This window comes from Callionymus lyra, chromosome 3 (genome assembly GCF_982586985.1).
Source record: "Callionymus lyra chromosome 3, fCalLyr1.hap1.1, whole genome shotgun sequence".
NCBI lineage: Eukaryota > Metazoa > Chordata > Actinopteri > Syngnathiformes > Callionymidae > Callionymus > Callionymus lyra.
The window spans coordinates 25,805,473-25,826,556 of record NC_141820.1 but is presented as its reverse complement, the minus strand read 5'-3'; the positions used below and the strand labels follow the sequence as shown (position 1 = coordinate 25,826,556).

Below are 21,084 nucleotides of genomic sequence, written 5' to 3'. Positions count from 1 at the left end.
ATGTCACTTCCGGGGAGATTACACAATAAAATCAATTTTTAATACGCGCAACCAACAATAACTGTATACATAAAGCTTTAACAAAACAAAATAAATCAAATTAATATCGACCCTATATTTGAACTGCTGGCGTATATTGATAAAAACATTATATTTCTAACCGAGTCATAAATCTACTTCCGCTATTGACGTCGCCTTTACAGTAATTCCCAGCGATGCACCGTCTACCGCGCATGCCTGGCTGCTGACAGGTGATCAGAAGACATCAGAAGAGAATATGTGTTTTTAAAGGGATAGAACGCATGAGACTATATATGGATGCATTTTTTTTCTAACAGAAACGCGCAGACATTATCTTGTATTATTTGCTAATTATTCTCAACAAAATTGAGTGGCATCCCTACAATGAAATATACACATGAATTAGATAAACATATGCATGTTTAATCATCATGTCTTATTCTTTCATGTTCCTTCTGTTTTTAATGACTGTGAGAAAATATCGATACACAAGTTATTTTTTACCATTTTTTCCCACTACACAACAGCACTGTATCAATTCATTTCATTGTATTTTTTGGGGCTTTCAATTCACATTTTACCATAGTTACAATGGTTATATAGTTAAAATAAATCTGATTTTCTTTTTTTTTTTTACATCACAGCGTTTGATCATTTTTGTGTTGGAAAAATGCTTTATGGCATCAGTCAATACATCCGCAGCTAAAGGAGCAATAAAATCCTGCAAGATCCCAGCCATAACTGAGCACGAGAGGATACAGTCGACTCCAGCAGGTTTTAAAGCTGATGTTCGAACATATTTTGGTTTCAAAACAAATAAAAGACCATAGTCTGGTACTGGGACAATACTACATATATATCCTTGTTACTACATTATCACAACTTATACAAATATATTGTATCATTGACCCTTTATCATGATATGTATTCAATCAGTAAATGTTTGCAAATACACAGCACTACCGTTTTCAAACCTTTCTCGAGGAATCTGAAATGTTTTGGACAGTTTCTTCTCAAACACAAGGCACCAAATCAACCAAGTAATTTTATGCGGTCCCCAAGAGTATAAGTGCTGTTGGTTCAAAATGTCATTCAATATAAATAAATTGCGTATATACAGTATACTGTATTGGCTGAGATAAGGAGATCACATGAACAACCTATGATCCATGAGGATAAATATTTGGCTTGAAGATCCTTTTTTGTCTAGAATATTTATTTTCCACCTTTATTAATTCAATCCTATTTTCTCGAACACAAAACCCTCTTTCGTGATGCAAACACTACTCCAAGTAAGAAAAAAATCATCATAATCACACTGATATACATCAATTGAATTCCTCATTAGATACTATTTATATTTACTGTCAAATTCTGAAGTTAGTAGACAATGAGGAAGATAAAGAACACGTTTAAATGTATATTTTCACAGTTAAGCCATTATGTAAATTAGCATGGGGGATTAAACATTCAAGCTTGTATGATAAACATGATGAAAGAGGTTTTGTCAAACATCTACTCCACTAAAAGAAAACATCCAGGAAGCATCCAGGGAAGTTGAAAACATGCCGGCGCGGCTGTGCGTCAAGCAGATGTGCTCACGATGACTGTGGAGCTCCAGGGCAGATGTGTCCTCAGTGCACCCTGCTCATGAGCAACACTACCTGAGTCAGGACGTGCCACTTTGCAGCCCCCGTTTTAATGAAATTTCAACCTTTTCATCTGGAGCTTGTGGGAGCGAGGATCAACGCATTTCAGACGTTTTTTGTCCAGCTTCCCAAACACGGCTTGTCATACCGGCGTTCTGCTCCTGTGAGTGATGAATGATGCTGGTGGAGAGATCACCGGGCTCCTCCTCTTCCTCCCTCACAATGCTGAAGCATGGCCTGATTGTCTCTGCGCGCTGAGGCGGAAAGAGCTGGTAAATACTCCTTTCCTCTCTGTTCACCCACATATTCACCAGGAGTTCATTTCCACGGCAAGGTTTGCTGTGCCAGCATTCCTGCACACACACATCCTTCATGCTGGCGGTTCAACCGCAGAGTCGATGTCACACCGAATGCCTTCACACGAGAAAAAGAATGCTACAGTATTTATCCCTTCTCTATGCAAGGAAGTCATGGGAAATCCAAGGGCGCGTCAAGGGGGCAGCGTCCCAAACAAAGAGTCCCAAACATCCGTCCCCTTAAAACAGCTTTTCTGGGAAAATAGGAATTCCCTGGTCAAATGAAAAACATTGTTTTCTCGACGCATCCTAGGTCTACCCCAAGACCTCCTCCCAGTTAGGAACACCTGACAAAGTTGGCATCCAGGAGGAATGAATTGATTCATCTCTAAAAAGAGGCCTGAGCCACTACAACTTTTGCTTTTTTATTTCAATTACATTTTATTAAGATAGTGTTAAATTATTATTTTATAGTTATTTTAAGACACTTAAAAGTTATAAGAGAAAAGAAAAGTCCCGGCGAGTGGCAGCGGCAAGGAACAATTTTACCAGGCAGGAACCTCTCCTTAAAGCATTTGGATACGCACGAACTTTCAACAACTATTGAAGTTTTACTCTAGATCACCTATGATTTGTGTATTTCAGGACGTGTGATATGCTGACGTTGAACAAGCATCTTCGTCTTCTGTTTTCCACATTAGTGAAAGATTCATTGTTGGTACTCATTCTCTCATTTCCTAAGCATTAGATGGTTAGATGTTGTCTGGGTAAGAAGGTGTATGCTAACTGTTGACAGTTCGAATAGAGACCGACATTCTTTTTCTGAACTCTTGACCCCTACCTTTGTCCTGAGTTTAACATTTTGGCCAATAATAAAAATGTACCAGTTGGAACAAATCTGCCATAATTTGACATATTTGAAGGTTAAGAAAGTCTTTCCTTTCAAGTTAAAGTTGCCTCAAGAGATCAATGCTTCTCAATCCCACAGTCTTAACTTCCTCTTGTTGGCCCCTCTCAAGTTCCCACAACAGCTCGAGCTTGTTCCTGACAAAAATATGTCATCCAAGACCACAAGGACAAAAAACATGACCATTTTTATTTATAAGGATATCAAGTTTATACGCTGGTCAAGCCTTCTATTACCATTTTTCGTTGAATGTAAGAAACAGATTAAAAAATATATACACGGTTATAAATCATTTAACACGTATGTATTGGAATAGCAACAGCCAAGTTATGTATCACTTGTGTATTAATTATTGTTGGCAACATGGTGACTGAAAATGCACATGGGAAGGCATTTTTTTTGTGTAGATATTTTTCAGCCAATTTGTTGTTAAATCTTCTGTTTTCTGTATCAGTGTGAGAGGTCCATGTTGAGTTATCAAAGATAAAGCTCCTCGGTTTAATATATAATATACTAATTCAATACAGTGTTATGGTCTTTTTGACAACGCCCTCATTGTTTATGGTTTGTTGGGCTGCTGGCCATTCCATATTTCTCGGAGAGCCAGATCAGCTACACAATTCTTAACATTTACTTTCCATGCAAAACAAGTTTATTGCTATCCTGACATGTGTCTTTGAAGTTTGCTAGATGCGACCCATTCAGGGACATCATAGCTTAAAGTTGAAGGAATTCATTTTTTTTATACGCGTTTTATATGTTATTACTTTTATACAACACACACAAAAGCAAGACACAAGTTTGAATTAAGACAAATAAAAATTAAAAATAAGACACTGAACTTTTAAAAGGTGCAGGTCAAGGACAAAAAAAATCTAATTTCAACCACCTTTTACTTATTCTTTACAAATTGCAACATATTTGTACACAGTTAGCCATAAAAATACATAACATATATCCCCTGGTATAATCTCAATTTAAGTTATTTGAACATTTTACATTTTTTAATAACAATCTGGCTTTTTGAAAAAAAAAATAATAAAAGGTCCCTCATCCAAGACCTTTGAAAACAATTTGCTAAATTATTATTTTTCTTGAAAGAGATTTTATTCAGTTGCAATTTTGAATGAAACTAAACAGAGTAGTGTATTCTGCAGTGAATGGCTACAAAAAGTGTGCAAGAGCACTCATTCACAGCTGCAGAAGAGTGTGTTGCCCTAAACCATCGGTGTAACCCGACTCTACCGGTAACCAGATAAGGCAAGCTGTACAGTGTTCATTAAATTTGAATAGTCTGTCAGTGTAAAGGTGGAAGAAGCAACTCATGATTTAATTCATAGAACAAGTCTTGAAAATACCATCTTAGACGAATGACTGCAGAGACAAAAACAAGTTCCATACCTTCACAATCTTGAATATTCCACCGGAACTGTTGAGTCCTGAGAAGGTTTGCGTCATTTCCCGGTGTGCGGGAACTTCCAAGTGTTCATTTTCTGCTGAATTAGGAACTAATCCTGCTCTCATCCCTATTAGCGTCCTGGCAGGCGTCTAATACCGCTAACCTCACCTGAGAACTAGATCCACCAATAATACATTTAAAGACACAGCAGCGTCCTCGGCTCCGGCACAGGTGGGTATGTGGCGCCGCAGACAAAAGGCGCACACACGGTGCTTCAGCGACGTAAGAGGCTAATCCTCTTTCCTCCAGAAGGGATGGCCAATCACACCAGCCTCCGTAAGCTCTACACTTCAGCTGAGGAGACACAGCAGAGGAAACCCGTGAGCAATCGGTCGCAACAACAAAACAAGCAGGAAAAAAAAGAAAAAAGACTTGAGGATCAATAATTCATTCTTGTGCCAAACCCCTCTTTGTCCTCAGAAAACTTCTGACTCCCTGTAGCTCCGGCTGCCAAATACAAAGACGTCGGTTGGCATGGCGACACGGGAATCGTTCGTCCTCGAGCTCAGCGTGAATACCTGGTAATGCTGAGAGGAATTATTGAAAATACAAAAGGTTCACTTCTTTAAAAATCTGTGTAATGTCGCAGATATCTGCAGTGTGATGCCGGGGTCAAAGGGTGAAGGAGACTTGAACTGGAAGTGTAATAGGATTTGATCTCCTGTCTGGAAGCGGATCACATCCTGCAGCTGATGGAGGGAAAAAACAACAACACAAAAATGGAACTGGTTAATACTAAGGGCAAGAATCCAATCGTGAATCATGAGTGTATCTCTTCAACAACGGGATATATTAATGGGAGACTCACTCAGTTCATACAATTCATTAAGTAATCAATTGGCTTTGCTTGCTCTTGGACTGTGGGAGGAAACTAGAGGGCTTTTAGCAAATGCAAACAACCGTTACCCATTATCCATCCTTCATAGTCACTCCTATCCAATGTATTCCTTTATCACATCCATGAGCTTGTTTACAGTTCTCCAAACCATCTTGAGTGTTTCCTCCACAACACCCACCCAAGTTAGCAATGACAAGGCAAGCTAATATTATCTCAACAGGCTAATGCAGATTATTCTTCTAAGGGACTGTATGAAGGGGCGAACACGGTGTCGTAATTTTGCTCACTTCTTAACTTACACTACATATTTTGAGTGCGTCCCAATTAGCAGTGGATGAAAATGTAATGAGCAATGAGCACTAAATTGGTGCACTCAAATGGCCAGAATAAATGAGTGTGGATCGATGGACACTTTCCACCCTCAAAGATGCTAAACCATAGCTACGTCACTGACCACGCGTCTTCAGAGCAGATACCAGCATAAACATCTCAAGAAACCACTAATGTTAACACAAAACAACAATAATCACACAATGAAACACAACCTGTTTTTATTGGCGAAAAGTGCTGTCAAATGTCAGTGATAGTGTTCTAACTTCTGGTTGCAATCAATGTTAAAAAGTAGTAGAAGAAGAAGCTGTCGAGTCATTTCCGGTGAGTGTGTAGCGACAGTGTTTGATTTGAGACAGTACTATCTGTGGAAAATTTGCGCACTGGCCAAGTACGTGCACTATTTTAATGTGTACTATAAACCAGTGCACCAGTGCAGAGAAGTGCGCGATTTGGGACACAGCCAAGGACTTTCATATGATGCTGAAACAAAAAATGATTTATAAAAAGGTATAAAAATAAGCATAAGTGATTTTATCTTTACATATTATATACATTTTAAGAAAATCTTAAGTATTTATAAATCATAAAGGAACTAGGGACAAAACAAAAATAATCAAAAGAAACAAAATCTTAAACCAAGAGAATTAACAAGTCAGATTCAAATTTTAAATAATCACAATAAAGTTAATTTTAATCATTTTATAATGACCTTATGACAGGATGACCTTTGCTTGGGTTTGGTCTATTGCTACTTGGCTTTTAAGCTCAAGTAAGTAACGGAACTCTGTAACACGCCGTCTTCATCCAGATAAAAAAAATACAAACTCTTGACGTGAAAATGTAAATTTTAAAGTTTTAAGACATGTACCTACACTCTTAAACATGTTGAAAAGGCGAATAATTTTTGTTGTCTTTACAAGCACGTGAAAGTGTATTCATTTCACTTACTCGATTGTACACCTTTTTTTTTTTAAGAGTAATCTTTTCTGATTTTTACCCCCCAGCTTCAATGGAGCTGTCAGCGTGAGCCCCATTGGTGAGAGGCCATACAAGTAAATGACGAAAACTTGAATTAATTACGACACATCCAAGCTCGTCCATTTCTATCCGATCACGTTTCAGTTTTTAAATCTAAAGTGCATTTATAATTTTGAGGCAAGCTGTGGACAAAACAAAAAGCAAACCAATTTGAAAAAGGAGGTGATGTCCCAAATTAATGACCGATCAAGCTGAAGATATTTGATAAAAAACGTGTCGTTTCTTGTCATCATGAGCCAGAGTGGTGCGTGGAATGCCGACGCAGTAACCGACTCTTTCCTACCACAGTCCCAGAATCCCCCCGGGACGACACCAGCAGCTGACATCCTAACAGCTCTTGCATCTAATGAGCAGATGCATCACCGGGAGTACATGCCGGTGGAGGCGACGTCTCAAGAAAATACAGGGTTGGCTCTAAACACCAGTCAAGTGGTCCACGCCCCCTCACTTCATGAATCATTTACATCTTTCACCTGTTGGTGCGTCATCCCTCGTGGCGTCGCCACGCTCGTCGCTCGATGCACAGATGAGTCACGCTGAAGCAAGTGACAAAAGGTTATATAAATCATGGTCGATTCTGGCTCTTGTCCAGACTGTGCCGCAGCTTCGTTCCAGCTCTTGGCTTCTGGACGTTGCTAAGGAGAGTCGTGAAAGATCTGGCAGTCCTTGAACACAACCTTGCGGTCCACGGTGAATCAGTATTCTCCGGAGACGAGGAGGTCATTGATCACCTCATCAATTCAAAGCAATCATTGGATGGAGAGAAAGTGAGTGTGTATGAGTGTGTGTGTGTAGACAGACTTTGTTTAGGGCACAGACGGGGGATTCAGGATGATTGATGGCTGTCATAGATAGACAATGCGTCTCTCTGTTACCAGGAGAGTAATAGCATCTGATGACCATAGTATAAGTCATAAGTCATCGATTAAAGGAATTGTTTTGCCTAAAGTTTTTTGAGCAACAACCTCTGAAAAATATTTGACTGGCAGGTGTCAATCAGGTGTAACTTGATTGATGGTATAACTTAATTGCTAGACTCACATCAAGCCAAGATGATCCATCTATTTATCAATCCATCCATCGAGAATGGGAATGTGATTTCATTGATTTAGAAGATAAGAGCCAAAGACTTCCATCTAGTGGCCTTTCAAAATTTAGAAACTGTATCATGATACCTCACCACCACTACATCATCATCAGGGACAACAGCGAGGACGAGTACAGGACCAGTCCTGCAACACAGACCATGTGTATAAGAAAGTTCAGAGTAGACTGTACCCGGGGACTCATTCATTCCTCGTGTTAGTAGATTGTTTAATTCTGAGTTTGTGGGCAGGAGTGGAGTGAAAAGATGATTCTATTCCATGTTAATCTTTTGTCTAAATCAAGTTCACTCTGAAACTTAAGTGTTTAAAGGTCATGGCATGGAAAATAAATTCAACAAAAGGTCTTTACAAATCATGGCAATAGAAACAATTTCAACTACAAAGTAATTACAAAACAAAGTTTATTTAGTAAGTAAGTAAGTAATGGTTATTTATAAAGAGCCTTTCTAGGCTTTAAAAATCAAAAACAATACACATTTAAAACTATATACTATAAAAGGCCAAGACACATAAGACAAACACAGGAGTCCCAGAAAATCCGGCACAAAAAAGCTCAAGGAAACCAAATAATTTACTTCCACTGGTACAAGTCGTGACTAGAGGCAAAAAGTGACGCACAAGTCAAGGGAAGTAGATAAAGGAGGGAAATTATTTTTTACCAGGTGCGAAGCCTTCAGGGAGATATTAAGGAGAGAGACAGACAAGCTGATGCACACATGGAAAAAAGAAAGCCCGTCTGCAAAATAGAACAGGAAGTGAACGGAACCTGACAGATAATGACTTAGAACAGGAAGTGAACGGAACCTGACAGACAATAACTTAGAACAGGAAGTGAACGGAACCTGACAGACAATAATTTAGAACAGGAAGTGAACAGAACCTGACAGATAATAACTGAGAACAGGAAGTGAACGGAACCTGACAGACAATAACTTAGAACAGGAAGTGAACGGAACCTGACAGACAATAACTTAGAACAGGAAGTGAACAGAACCTGACAGACAATAACTTAGAACAGGAAGTGAACAGAACCTGACAGACAATAACTTAGAACAGGAAGTGAACGTAACCTGACAGACAATAACTTAGAACAGGAAGTGAACAGAACCTGACAGACAATAACTCAGAACAGGAAGTGAACGTAACCTGACAGACAATAACTTAGAACAGGAAGTGAACAGAACCTGACAGACAATAACTCAGAACAGGAAGTGAACGTTACCTGACAGACAATAACTCAGAACAGGAAGTGAACGTAACCTGACAGACAATAACTCAGAACAGGAAGTGAACGTAACCTGACAGACAATAACTCAGAACAGGAAGTGAACGTAACCTGACAGACAATAACTCAGAACAGGAAGTGAACAGAACCTGACAGACAATAACTTAGAACAGGAAGTGAACAGAACCTGACAGACAATAACTCAGAACAGGAAGTGAACGTAACCTGACAGACAATAACTCAGAACAGGAAGTGAACGTAACCTGACAGACAATAACTCAGAACAGGAAGTGAACGTAACCTGACAGACAATAACTCAGAACAGGAAGTGAACAGAACCTGACAGACAATAACTAAAATAATAACGAACTTTTGACATCTGCCAGCTGTGCAGTACATCTATTTAGGGTTTGCTCTTGAAATCAATTAGCTCAAAATATTTAACAAAATGACATACCTCAAGACCTACTTTCTCTCCTCGAAGCATGAAAATCCATCAACATTTAATTAAATCACCATCACAATAATATCTTATATATTGCCATGTTATTGCAGGTCATGATAACAACAAGGACAGTAGTTTTTTTTTTTAACTAGTTTTAAATTTCATGCGGGCCACATATTTTTTAACTCGGTGGGCAGGATTTGGCCCATGGGCCTGCGTTTGACTGAAGTTGACATGTGGTTCAAGATGGAGGCTTTGAAATGAAATTCTAAAAGACCAATAACGATAAAGTATATTCATGTTCTCAACTCATCATTTTAACGGATGAAAGAGAAAAAGTTATGGGGAAGGTTGAGGTGAATTCCAGCCTCACCGTGTACGGCTCACACTTACAGTGATGAAGTCGAGATCTCAGCCGTTAATCATCCTTTACGGCCGACACGCTTAGTCGCTTCAACGTTCACACAAACGACAAGAAACATTAGGACGAACCAGAATCTACGAACAGGTCTAATCGAGAGCCAGAATAACACTGTAAGTCTGTAGAAAGCCTGAAGACAGCAGCAGATTTCTCTCCCGTCCAATTTGTTAACCTGCTCTTCATCCGTCTTGTCTTTTTTTTCCCACACATCTGTGAATCAATCCCATAATGTGCTCCAGTTCTAGGATCAAATTACTTCTGCTTGATGTACCAGATCATTCACAGCCACCTTGTTTTTCTGCCATGTTTCATTCTTGACCTCAATCATGTCCTGATTTATTTGAGTTATTTTTTATTTTTCAAAAGGCTTTACACATTTTTGATATGCAGTTTGAACAACTTGAGTCAAATAGACTTTCAAACATTTTGTTTCGATATTATAGATGTTACAAACTTTTTTCTGATGTCACAGGTTTGAAGATGTTGTGCAATTTTTAAAAGACAATCATCTTGTTTTAAAAAAATCAAATCTGCTTCATTGAAAACTTCATGATTTGTATCCTCTTTTAGTATCCCGTTTGTGTCCTTTTAGGGCTTTGTCTTATGTCATTTGATTTCTTATGTCTTTGCACTTTGCTCAAGATCTCTTTGCACTTTGCTTGATGTCTCTTTGCACTTTGCTTGACATCTCTTTGACCTTTATTTTTTTTATTTGCACGTTGTTCTTGTTCTTGCTTTATGAAACTTGCTGTACCTTCTATTGTCTTCTGTGTACTAGAAACCTAATTTCCTGAACATCTCCAGGGGGATTAATAAAGTCAATCTAACGTAATCCAATTTTTTCCCTGCAATTAACCTTCACTTGTCCCATTGGCAGTTTTTTTTTTACTTATAACAAGCAGAAAATATATATATATATATATCAGGTTGAACTTATTTTTAGAGTAACCTTTTATCAATACAACTATAAATGTTATTTCAAAAATGTTGTTATCGAGGAACTACATAAACCATATTTAGTTGCATTTTCCTACAAATGGGTCTTCATAAGTCGTGATATTAAAATGCTGGGGCAAAAATATCTTCACAAAATTTGGAATCAAAAATGTACAAAATATACTACATTAAAATAAAAGCAGACTACTAGAAAATAAAAAATAAAAAAAGATTCTAAACTACTAACTTTCTAAAGAAAAAGATTACTCAACAATTTACTCACAAACGATGGGATGATGCATTGGTACATGACATGGAAGACACACTGGTACAAGAGGTTTGTGGAGAACAAGAAGCAGGATTACTGACACCAGGTGAAAACACTGAGACAATCATGGACGACACAGACAAGGCAGACAGAGTGAGGCACACACAAGAAACAAGTCAGCAAAATAAGACAGGAAGAGAATGAAACTACACTTTTTTTTACTAAGGACTTTATTTTCCTCCTGTCTTGAAAGTCCTATGTCAATAACTACATACAGGTATACATTAAAATAGTCATAAGATTTCTGTTTATTTGATTATTAAAACAATGTAGTTTCATTCCTTATTATATTTTTTTGGGGGGGAAAATGGGTTTAATTTCTGATATAAAAATCATGATCTGTGACATTCATCAGGATTGATGGAAAACAGGGCAAGCCAAACGTTTATAATGAAATCATACAAAAAGGTTTCTAATTCAGAAAATAAACATCAAGCAGAAATAATTGTATTAAATTGTGCTGAACATAAAATCCATAACATATTAAAGGACAGCCAGGAACACAGGTTTCAGTATTTAGATACTGGGCAGCATAATTGTTATTTTACTCGTAAAAAGTAAACAAAACAACAACAAGACAATTAAATGAAATCAAACGTTTATTTATTTTTACAATATAAATACATGTTTATTTTATCTTCTCTGGTTAAGCCATAAAGTCTCAAGATTCAATGATCTTTATTAAAATCATACAGAATGTAAACATTTCAGAAATAAAACAAAATAATAACATTTTGACATTGAAACACAAAGAAAAGAGATAAAGTAAAGTGTCATGTTGATTAAAGTTTCAGTCATTGCAGACAAATGTCTCATATTGTCTTGTATTATATAAATCTCAGACAAATTTGCTCATGGACTGTAAACAGCTCACAGACTTTGAACACTTTAAGATCCAACATCTCCTCACAATTTGCAATGATTTATTCATACTTTTCTTTAGATGGAGTCTTTTAATCTTGATGTAAGCACCTATAAATACATTAACATACATAGATAAAGTGTCAAAATGAAGATGTAAAGGTGCTGGCATAGTACGAGATGGATAGACAGAACTGTATTGATCCATTGAGAAAATTCCTCTGGGAATCTGTCCACGACATTTTTCAACATTTGTGTATTAACGAGACGTCGCCAGGCAGGAGCAATGGAACATGAGGCGTGGATGAAGTGACGGCTCCCACTGATCAATGCAGCAGGTTAATAGTCGAACCCTCGGGAGGAACTATAGGGGCTCAGACTAGCTGGAGATGTCATTGATCATCCTCGGTTGCCATGGTTTCGGCAGCTACTGTGACTCACCTGCAGGGCTCCTAATTATCAGTTGTGTGAAGAAGGTCGGCTTCATCAAGTCTCTGAGAAAACAATGACCATCATCTCTTCGACCCACTGTGTCGGTTCCACACAATGCATGACGCAGACATGATGAGTTTCGACAGACTTTCAATTAGACTCTTATTGTGAATGTTGGGAGGAACACAACACCAAGAAGACACAGGTGAGTCAGGTATCAACGCTAGGGTCAAATAATCAAAATAATAATATATGTGATGTACATTTGTATCTGTATGTTCCTGCTCAGATTTTTTTGATGAGGAAGTATAAACAGTTATTTTTGATTAAAGGTGAGCTGAGCCAGGAGGCAAAATCTCAAACTATAAAGCCAGCATCTTATTTTCATAGAAGCTATTCATTTGACTGTGTCTTTGTTGGACTGTTGTATTAATGAACAGTTACTCAGTGATATTCGGTTGCCATAGAAACAGTAACGGTCTCAATAATGCGTGGTGGTCAGCAACTATTTATTCAGTGAAGTGTCCACTGCTGTGAAGTGCTGGTGTAGTGAACACAGCGCCCACAAGGTGTCAGGACAGGATCGGCTTTATTTTAGAGCTGGATTATGCAGTACAACATTTAAACCAATAGATGCCACTGTTGTGACACGTAGAGAATATTGAAGTAAAATCTGCCAGAAGGTGTCTAATCATTTTTGTTTTCAGCTGCAAACGTGATAAATTCATCATTAGATTAATGTGTGCGTTACTTTCAAAATAACAATTATCTTGACTCGTTAATGTCTTAGTTAATGTAGGAGTGTTTGCAGATGTTTAATGCTATTATAAACAAAAGTTAGGACTTTCTTTTTTTAAATATATAAACAGTACACCCTTCCAGTGAACGGGCAGAAGCTAAATAGTTTAATATCAGCTTGATAGTATTTTTTCAATGGGAAGTTTAAAATAAAATCTCTTATCTCATTAATAAACCCTGAATATATCTTAAAACGGGTCCGGTTCTGTTTCAGTCCCCTTTTGCAGGTCTAAACAAAATTTCTGTCTGTCTATCTATTATCTATTCTATCTATCCGTCTTTCCATCCAACCCTCAAATTATCCATCAACTATTGTTACTCCGTCCAGCTGGTTAAAAAATCCTGGTATACTGTTGATACAGTGTACTTGGTGAATAAAGCTGCTTCTGATTCAGATTTCCATCCGTCATCTGTCTAGGACTGGGTAGCGACCAAAAATTTCCGATACCAATTTTTCAGATCCATTTTGACAAATACAGAGGGACGTTAAACCTAGTACAAATCTTGATCGAAAATGTTCAGCGTCAGTAGATTTCCACTCCAAGCTGTTAAAAAAAAAAAAAAAAAATCCAGTGCAAAAAAAACAACTTCTAACAAGTAACAATCTGATTCTCTTGCCTTTGTCACTTATTAGTTTTTCTTCAGAAAAAAAACAAACATTTTCAAGATTTGATCATGCGTTGGTGCGGCAAGACGAAGCTTGTTTCGTTACTCGGTACTACCGAAGCATTTCGGTCGGTGCCAGAAAAGGACTAAAGTTCAAAACATTTATCTGTCCATTAAATTCTATAAAATGCATGAATACTTGAAAACAAATATGATGTACTGGATATTTTTTTCTATCACAAATGGTCAAAGAACAGGACGAACGAAAGAGGTCATAACATTGAGCCGTGGGGTACACCTTTTTTGGCGAGAGAGAGAAAACAAGGGAAGAAATTTGCACCTGAACAGGTATCGGGGTCCACCATATTATACATTACATCACAGATGTCCAACCTCACTGATGCTTGTCAAAACTAACTTGTCATAAAAAGAAAACCGAAATAAAAGAAGAGTTTGTATTGGAGATGTTTATTTAGACAACTGGATGCATGCCAGAGACAAGTGTGTTACAGCAGCAGTAACTTTGACTCTCCGAGCGAGAGACCGGGAGGGGGCGGGGTTCGGGGTGGGGTCTGAGACAAGAGGGGCATCGTTGAGTAGAAGAGCTAAGATCTGGGAGCTTGGGCCAGAAGGTCCTGGAACCTCTCACAAGAAACACTTAACAATAAAAAAAGATGCACTTACTGTAGGTAGCATTCACATGCAGTATAACGTGTCGCCTCCTCCGACTAGAGTTAACACAGAGAATTCACAGCTACACTTTCGTGGCGGGCGGGGCTTATCTTACACATGAGAGACGTGTTCTGTGGATGCGGGAGAAAGTAAATTTACAAAAAAAAAAGAGACTGAATTGTGCTTGTCGTTTGGTTGTTGCAAAAGTCCACACGATCGCTCGGCCTGTTGGTCCAACTCTGTTGCCATGATTTCTCCAATATACGGATGAACCAAAAATATATAAAAATAAATGCAACCCTTTCACGAAACAATAAATAATGATCAAGTTGTGTGCTTGTATTTGTACTGTATAAACAGAGCTGTCGTATATATGTACACTGTAGCAGTCTCTATGCCGGGACATTGAAATAAGTTACACAGAAACCCCTTCACCATGCTTTTGGACTCACCATGGAAGGTCAATATACTGGATGTTAAAGAAAAGCATCTAGAAGTCGGTAAAATAACGCTCTTGATAAAACATTTATTGACATGCACAATGGCCATCAGGGTGCGATACATGTCGGCAACTTCTTCCGTGATGTCATCCGTGACGTCCATCTCTTTAGAATAAGAGTCAGTAATCCATCCCGCATGCAGGGGATTGCAACCCCCCCTCCACCCCCTCCCTTAGAAATGTCCTTCCAGCATACAAGTCCGTCTGCTCACGCTTGACAAGTCTTATTTTAGTAGCTTATGTACAGGAGGTTGAAGTGTCTGCCAGGCCGTTTCCGCAGCAACCAGCCAGTATCATCACACGTTTAGAGTTAGTCGCCTGCGCTCTTTTTCGTCCTGTTCACTGCTCTCTTTGTGCTGGATGGAAGATTGTAATTTCTGAAATGTGTCGTCGAGAGAGGACGCTAAATCATCTACAGTGTGAGTATGTGTGTTTTATAAATGACTGTGCTTCTGATGCGCGACTGTGCTTCCCTTAAACGCTCCGCGGGGGTCTTTGTAGCTCGTGGGTTCTTCTGTTGCGTCCCTTTTTGTTCTCCTGCATCCGCCTCCACTTGGTCGACTGCTGACCGTTCGCCCGAGACCCTCCCGCGGCCTGCGATCCGGCCAGGCCGATCAGCCCCTTTTGACCGTTCTGTGTCTTCTGGTTGTTTTTAGCCGCGGGCATTTCTTGGTTTGACTGACCTCTCTGGCTTTTTGCCGGCCCCTCTCTCGCCGGCGCCTCGGCCTGAAGCCACAGCTGCTTCTCGGGCGGACCGGCTTGCTGCTTCTGAGCGTTGGGGCCGGTGGATTTGGGTCGCGCGGCGGAGACGGACGCGCTCGAGCCGCCGGCTTTGCCGTTCGTCGCCTTCCCTCGCTTCTGCTTTCGATCCTTTTTCCAAACCCGGTCACAGAATTCCTCGACGCTGTTGAGGTCCGGGTGATCGAGGAGGGACAGGAAGTCTCTGTACCACACCCGGTGCTTCGCCGTGGGGCCCATGGAAGTGCCCAGACCGGGGATCCCGGGGAGAATGTCTCCCAGCTTCTGGCTGGGAATCACCTGGAGGTTGAGGCGCAGCAAGGGCTGGATGAAGCCGTGCTCCACCGCGTGGCAGTGGTACACCGCCGAGTCGGTTTGGGTCAAACTGCGGATCAGGAGACCCTGGTCGGTGCGTAGAACCCGGTCATCAAACTTGATCTGGGAACAACAGAAAGGGAATGTTTTAATTTCCCCCCATTTGGTTGTGATTGGCTAATGAAGCCTCGTGATACAGTATCAGCTGTTGGATGATGTATCATGATACAGTGTCTTCATCTCGAAAGACCACTAGATGGCACTCTTAGAAAAACGATGCCAGTTTTCATTGAATTAGTAGATCAGAGTCAAAGATTATAAAGCAGCGCCATCTTGTGGTCTCTCAAGACGCTGACGCTGTATCATGAAGCCTCACCAACCCATCAATACTTTTTGAGAGCGATCTGTATATATATTGAGTTCACAGCAGCAGGGAGAAGCCAACATCTTAACACGCACCTCAAGTTTGCGGTCATCATTGGCCCTCTGCATCTGCCAGTAGATCAGCGCTCGCTGGGATTTCGGGCTGCACTCCAGAAACATGCTGCTGTTCTCCACGCCAAAAACGTTCCGGTCCTCCACGGTACCATCCGAGTCGTCTGCCAATGGGATTTAGAAAGGAGTGATGAGCAGCGTCGTCGAAAGACAAACTTCATTCTGGAGTTTACACAATCGATGTTTTACCGTGATGCTGGAGGTCTGAGCACTGGGAGAGAGGGTCTCCGTTCCTGATGTCCTGACGCCTCGTTCGCCTGGAAATAGATAGAAAAAGTTAGACCTTGGAATAACGTTTCTGTAATGTTCATAATAAGCCACTAGAGGGACATGTTTTCCAACACCTGGATACATTTGTTGAGGCAGTTCTTCATTTTAAAGAGATAATTCACACCCATTTTACTCATTTTCTACTCACCCTCTAGTCGATTAAGGGTTGGGATTGTTTTCAGAGTAATCCGTTCTTTAATAGAGTTATAGACAAAATAAATGTTATTTTTTATATAGCGACTGACGCTCAGTTTTCTTAATCTTCATCTTTGTCCAAAAAGACAAACTTAAAATCATCCAATTACCTCCATACTGCTCGACTGTAACATCCATCTTGTATTGAAGCCTTGACAAGTGACATTATTTATTAAACAGTTTAATAAGTCTAAGTGTGAATGCTCAAGATTTCATGGGATCTCCAGCTAAAACGATCTTAAAATATCGGCTTGTTTTCATTTTTCCAGAACAATTCCTCACGTCGAGGCTTGAATACAAGACGGCAAGGCGTTACCGATAAGCAGTATGGATGTATTTGGATGTTTTGAAGTGTCTTTTTGGATGAAGATGAAAACAAAGACTGAGAAAACTGAGCTCCAGTCGCTCAATTAAAGTAAACATACATTTTTACCTAAAAATCTTAAAAGGAACAGATGACACTGAAAATAATCCCAACCCTTAGTCGACATGAAGGCGAGTAAAAAATTTTAAATTTGTACTTTGGGTGAACTATCAATTTAACAAACACTCCACCCCCAAAATGGGCATTTTCAAGATGATTTTGTGGTTTACATGTAAACAAATATTTGGGGGCACATCTCTGAATGCAACCACCTGAAGTCATTGTTTATTTCTCTACAAATTCCAGTCATCTGGGCACGTTTGAGGTTGAATTGCTTCTCAGCCTGGAGTGTGTGAGAGAAAATATTTGGCAAGAATCTGGCAGTGGCCAGTAACCATGGGGTGTGCCACCTTCTCCTGTGTCACCGCCAAGTTGGACTGTGCTGATGTGAGAAAGAAACGGATGAACAAGGCCAAAGAGTGTGGCGCAGTGGTCAGTGTGTTACGGCGGATGGTAATTGGAGGGTGCTTGTACCTCCTGGAGACAGAAGCAGTCGGACGGATCCAGTTGGCTATAATCCTGTGTTTGTGTGTGAGAGTGTGTAAGTGCCATGAGCAGGAGAGAGAATATTCTCCAGCTCCACATTTAATGCATTCATTTGGATTTAAGCTTTTGTATTTATTTGGTTTAAACGTCCACCACAAGTTATATTGACTTTTATTCAGAATTTATTTTTAAATTATGATTTATGAACGGTTATGGTTTGACCTTCAAAACAATGATTGAATAGCTCTTCTAGTTCTTCTGAAAAAATAAAAAAAAAATACATTTTTCTGGCTGGTCCAGGTGTTGAATAAGAATGTGCGAACTAGGTACTGATGACGTCTTTTATATGCCACTAAAGATTAAATATTATTAATTGTATTAATGTAAACAAAATAAAAGACACATGTTTATATTCCTTATTTAACATAGTCATTTTCAATTTATTAGATGTGGCCATTTTACTTTGCGTGGAAGTTCAAACCGAGAGAATAGAACATTTAGTTTCCCAGATAAAAAACATTATTTTTAAACTTTTGTTTTATTGAATTCATCAACAGCAATTAAACTTTTATTTTATTGAATTTATGAACAGAAAGGAAACTTTTATTTTATTAAATTTATCAACACCAGGAAAACTTATTTTATTGAATTTATCAACAGCAAGAAAACTTTTATTTTATCGAATTCATCAAAAGAAAGGAATCATTTATTTTATTGAATTCATCAATACCAGGAAAACTTACTTTATTGACTTTATCAACAGCAGGAACACTTTTATTTTATTCAATGTATCAACAGAAAGGAATCTTTTATTTTATTAAATTTATCAACAGCAATAAAACTTTTATTTTATATCAACAGCCAGGAATATTTCATTTTATTGAATTCATAAACCTCAAGGAAATAATTTTGTCAGTGTCAGACCTTACCAAATACACAATAAGTAAAGCTCTGGCATTTATGTTACACTCCTACTTAATGGATTTTAAGACAAGACATAAAATGTTGTGTGTGGAAATGATAATAAAACATTTTAATATGTTTTTGTTTTAAATTGACTTCACTCACTGACTTAAGTTGAAGCCGTTTTCCCTTCAAGGGTCTTCCATTGCGTGGAAATAAGTCTGGTTTCAACGGTATTTAAAGGTAAATGACTAACTGTACCACTGTAAGACGACCCTTCCTGCCACTGAGAGTTGTTAAGGTGTTAAGTGGACCAGTGGAGGTCCACGCCATCTACTGAAGCGCCTCCAGACAAAAGAAAGAACTGCAGCAGATGCAGGACAATGAACTCTCCCAGCTGTGATCGAGAACCTGAAGTTTGCTAGAAAAAAGAAAATGGCATAAAATGCTAGTGTTTCGGTGAGTACTCTACCTCTTGGCAGTGGGGAAGTACCGAGAGCACTCGGAGCCGTCCCAGGCACAGTACGGGTCCCGGGCCAGGCAGCACTCAGCGCAAGCTTTCCCATAAACCTCGCAGCGGTGCAAAGACATCTGCGAGACTCCCAGAGCTGAGCCGAGATACAGCTGTTGCTGCGGGAGCCAGAGAGAAGACGTTGAAGATGCTTTAGTTGGAAACTTTCGTGCTAAATTGCAGCCCGTCTCGGTGGGCACGTCTGAACCCCCCCTTTGTATCTCAACATCAACGTACTCTCTCCCTTGTTTCTTTTGGAGACTAAATAATGATGCGGAGTTGTTTTTACCTGCTTGGTGGACAGCTCCATGGCAGTGATGGGAGTCGGCTCCTGGACAGAACAAACGGATTATTCAACAGCACATGAGGAACTATTTTTATTCCGCAGCACGGCGTGAAAACTGAGATGAAACCTTTTTAACACTTTCCTGACACATCCGATCACTCAAGATAAGTTCACGCTGCCAGGTGGATGTAATTGCATTCAGACTCTCGGTGTTTCATTCCAAGCCCAGCGGGGACATTTTATTGACTCGTCTGAGTCAAAGTCAACACCAGAGAATGTCTCGCATTTCAGCTGGTTAACATTGACATTTAGTTTTGACAGCTTTAAATATTGTATTTTTTACTACACAAGTTCAAGTTAAGAAAATAAAAGTTGACTTTTATATCAAGGAGTTGACATTCACGGTACAAAAACCTTTAAAGTTCAACAAAGTCACTAAAAGATCTGACATGTCATATATTATTTGACAAATATTAATTCAACACACTTTTGTTTCCCTGCTTTTATTGTGAAGGTCCAATTTCAGTGCTTCCTATAAGGAAAGATAGTGACAAAACTCACCAGAATGTTTGCTCTAATGCACGTATTGACCTTTGACACAATAATTTCATAAAACATTTAAATTAGTTCTTGTTTTTTCTGACTATATTTGACAGTTTCTACTACATTTTTGATTAACATTTTGTCCCGTTTCAGCTCATGGACGTCGACTTGTCCTGAAAATGATTAAGAAAAAGCTCTATTCAACAGGCAAAAAGTTCAAGTCCCAAAATGTACTGCTACATATGTTGTTTTTATTTTTTTAAATTGTCATTTTCAATAATTAATAATAATATTCTCAAACCTAGAGACTCTGATAGTAGATTTCTCAGACATAAAAGACACATTTTAAACTTTTGTTTTATGGAATTTATAAACAGAATGGAAATAGTAAACCTGGGATTGCTTGTCAAATAAATAATAAATAAAAAAATCCCTGATTTCTTACCCGGAATACGGTCATTTCCTCAAGAACCACCTCCTCCAGGTCATGCCAGCTCTCCCTCGGGATGGTGACCACCTTCAGAACGGTGCCCATGTCTAGAAGCAGATGCTTGTTAGTGTTGTTTCTGATGTAAAGGAAGTTTATTATTATTATTTTCAAGTTTTTAATGTAGGTAATAGCTTAGTAAAGTCACATGGCAAATGGAATCACATCCTTTAATGAAATACCAAAAGTTCTTTCAATTGTTTTTTGAATCATTGATAATAAAATAAAAAGGTTTTACAATAGTGAAAGAATAAATGTGATTTAACGTACCTGTGCCAATGAACATGACGTCGTACTGCCCGTCCTCTGCCTCGACTCTGTCCACCACCAACTGGGAGAACTGGTAGTCCACGTCCGTCCTCACCATGATGGGACGACCTCCTATCGGGTGCACCGGGTTGTACATGGCGGGGTGTCCTCTGGCGAAGGTGATGACATCATCAGGGAGGTCCTTGGTAGAGTCGAAGCCCCCGAAGGTCTTGCTGGGACACTAGACCCCAAAAGGAAAACATTTTTTAAAAACACAGTTACCTCATGTCCCGAAAAGACTAAACTTTTTTT

At 39.1% G+C, this 21,084-nt stretch overlaps 1 protein-coding gene across 2 annotated transcripts in view; it reads right to left on the bottom strand.

Annotated features, from left to right (window-relative positions):
- Positions 1 to 14,151: 14,151 nt before the first annotated feature.
- The window catches only part of sema3aa (sema domain, immunoglobulin domain (Ig), short basic domain, secreted, (semaphorin) 3Aa), a 46,575-nt gene continuing 39,642 nt past the window's right edge, over positions 14,152 to 21,084 (bottom strand). For both annotated transcript variants that reach the window (XM_087787280.1, XM_087787281.1), the window contains exons 11-17: positions 20,794 to 21,013; positions 20,482 to 20,573; positions 19,497 to 19,538; positions 19,169 to 19,326; positions 16,608 to 16,675; positions 16,383 to 16,522; positions 14,152 to 16,046 (exon numbers count right to left, since the gene is read on the bottom strand). In XM_087787280.1, the coding sequence (XP_087643406.1) occupies positions 15,345 to 16,046; positions 16,383 to 16,522; positions 16,608 to 16,675; positions 19,169 to 19,326; positions 19,497 to 19,538; positions 20,482 to 20,573; positions 20,794 to 21,013 (1,422 nt within the window). In that variant the 3' untranslated portion in view covers positions 14,152 to 15,344. The remainder of the gene's footprint in view (positions 16,047 to 16,382; positions 16,523 to 16,607; positions 16,676 to 19,168; positions 19,327 to 19,496; positions 19,539 to 20,481; positions 20,574 to 20,793; positions 21,014 to 21,084) is intronic.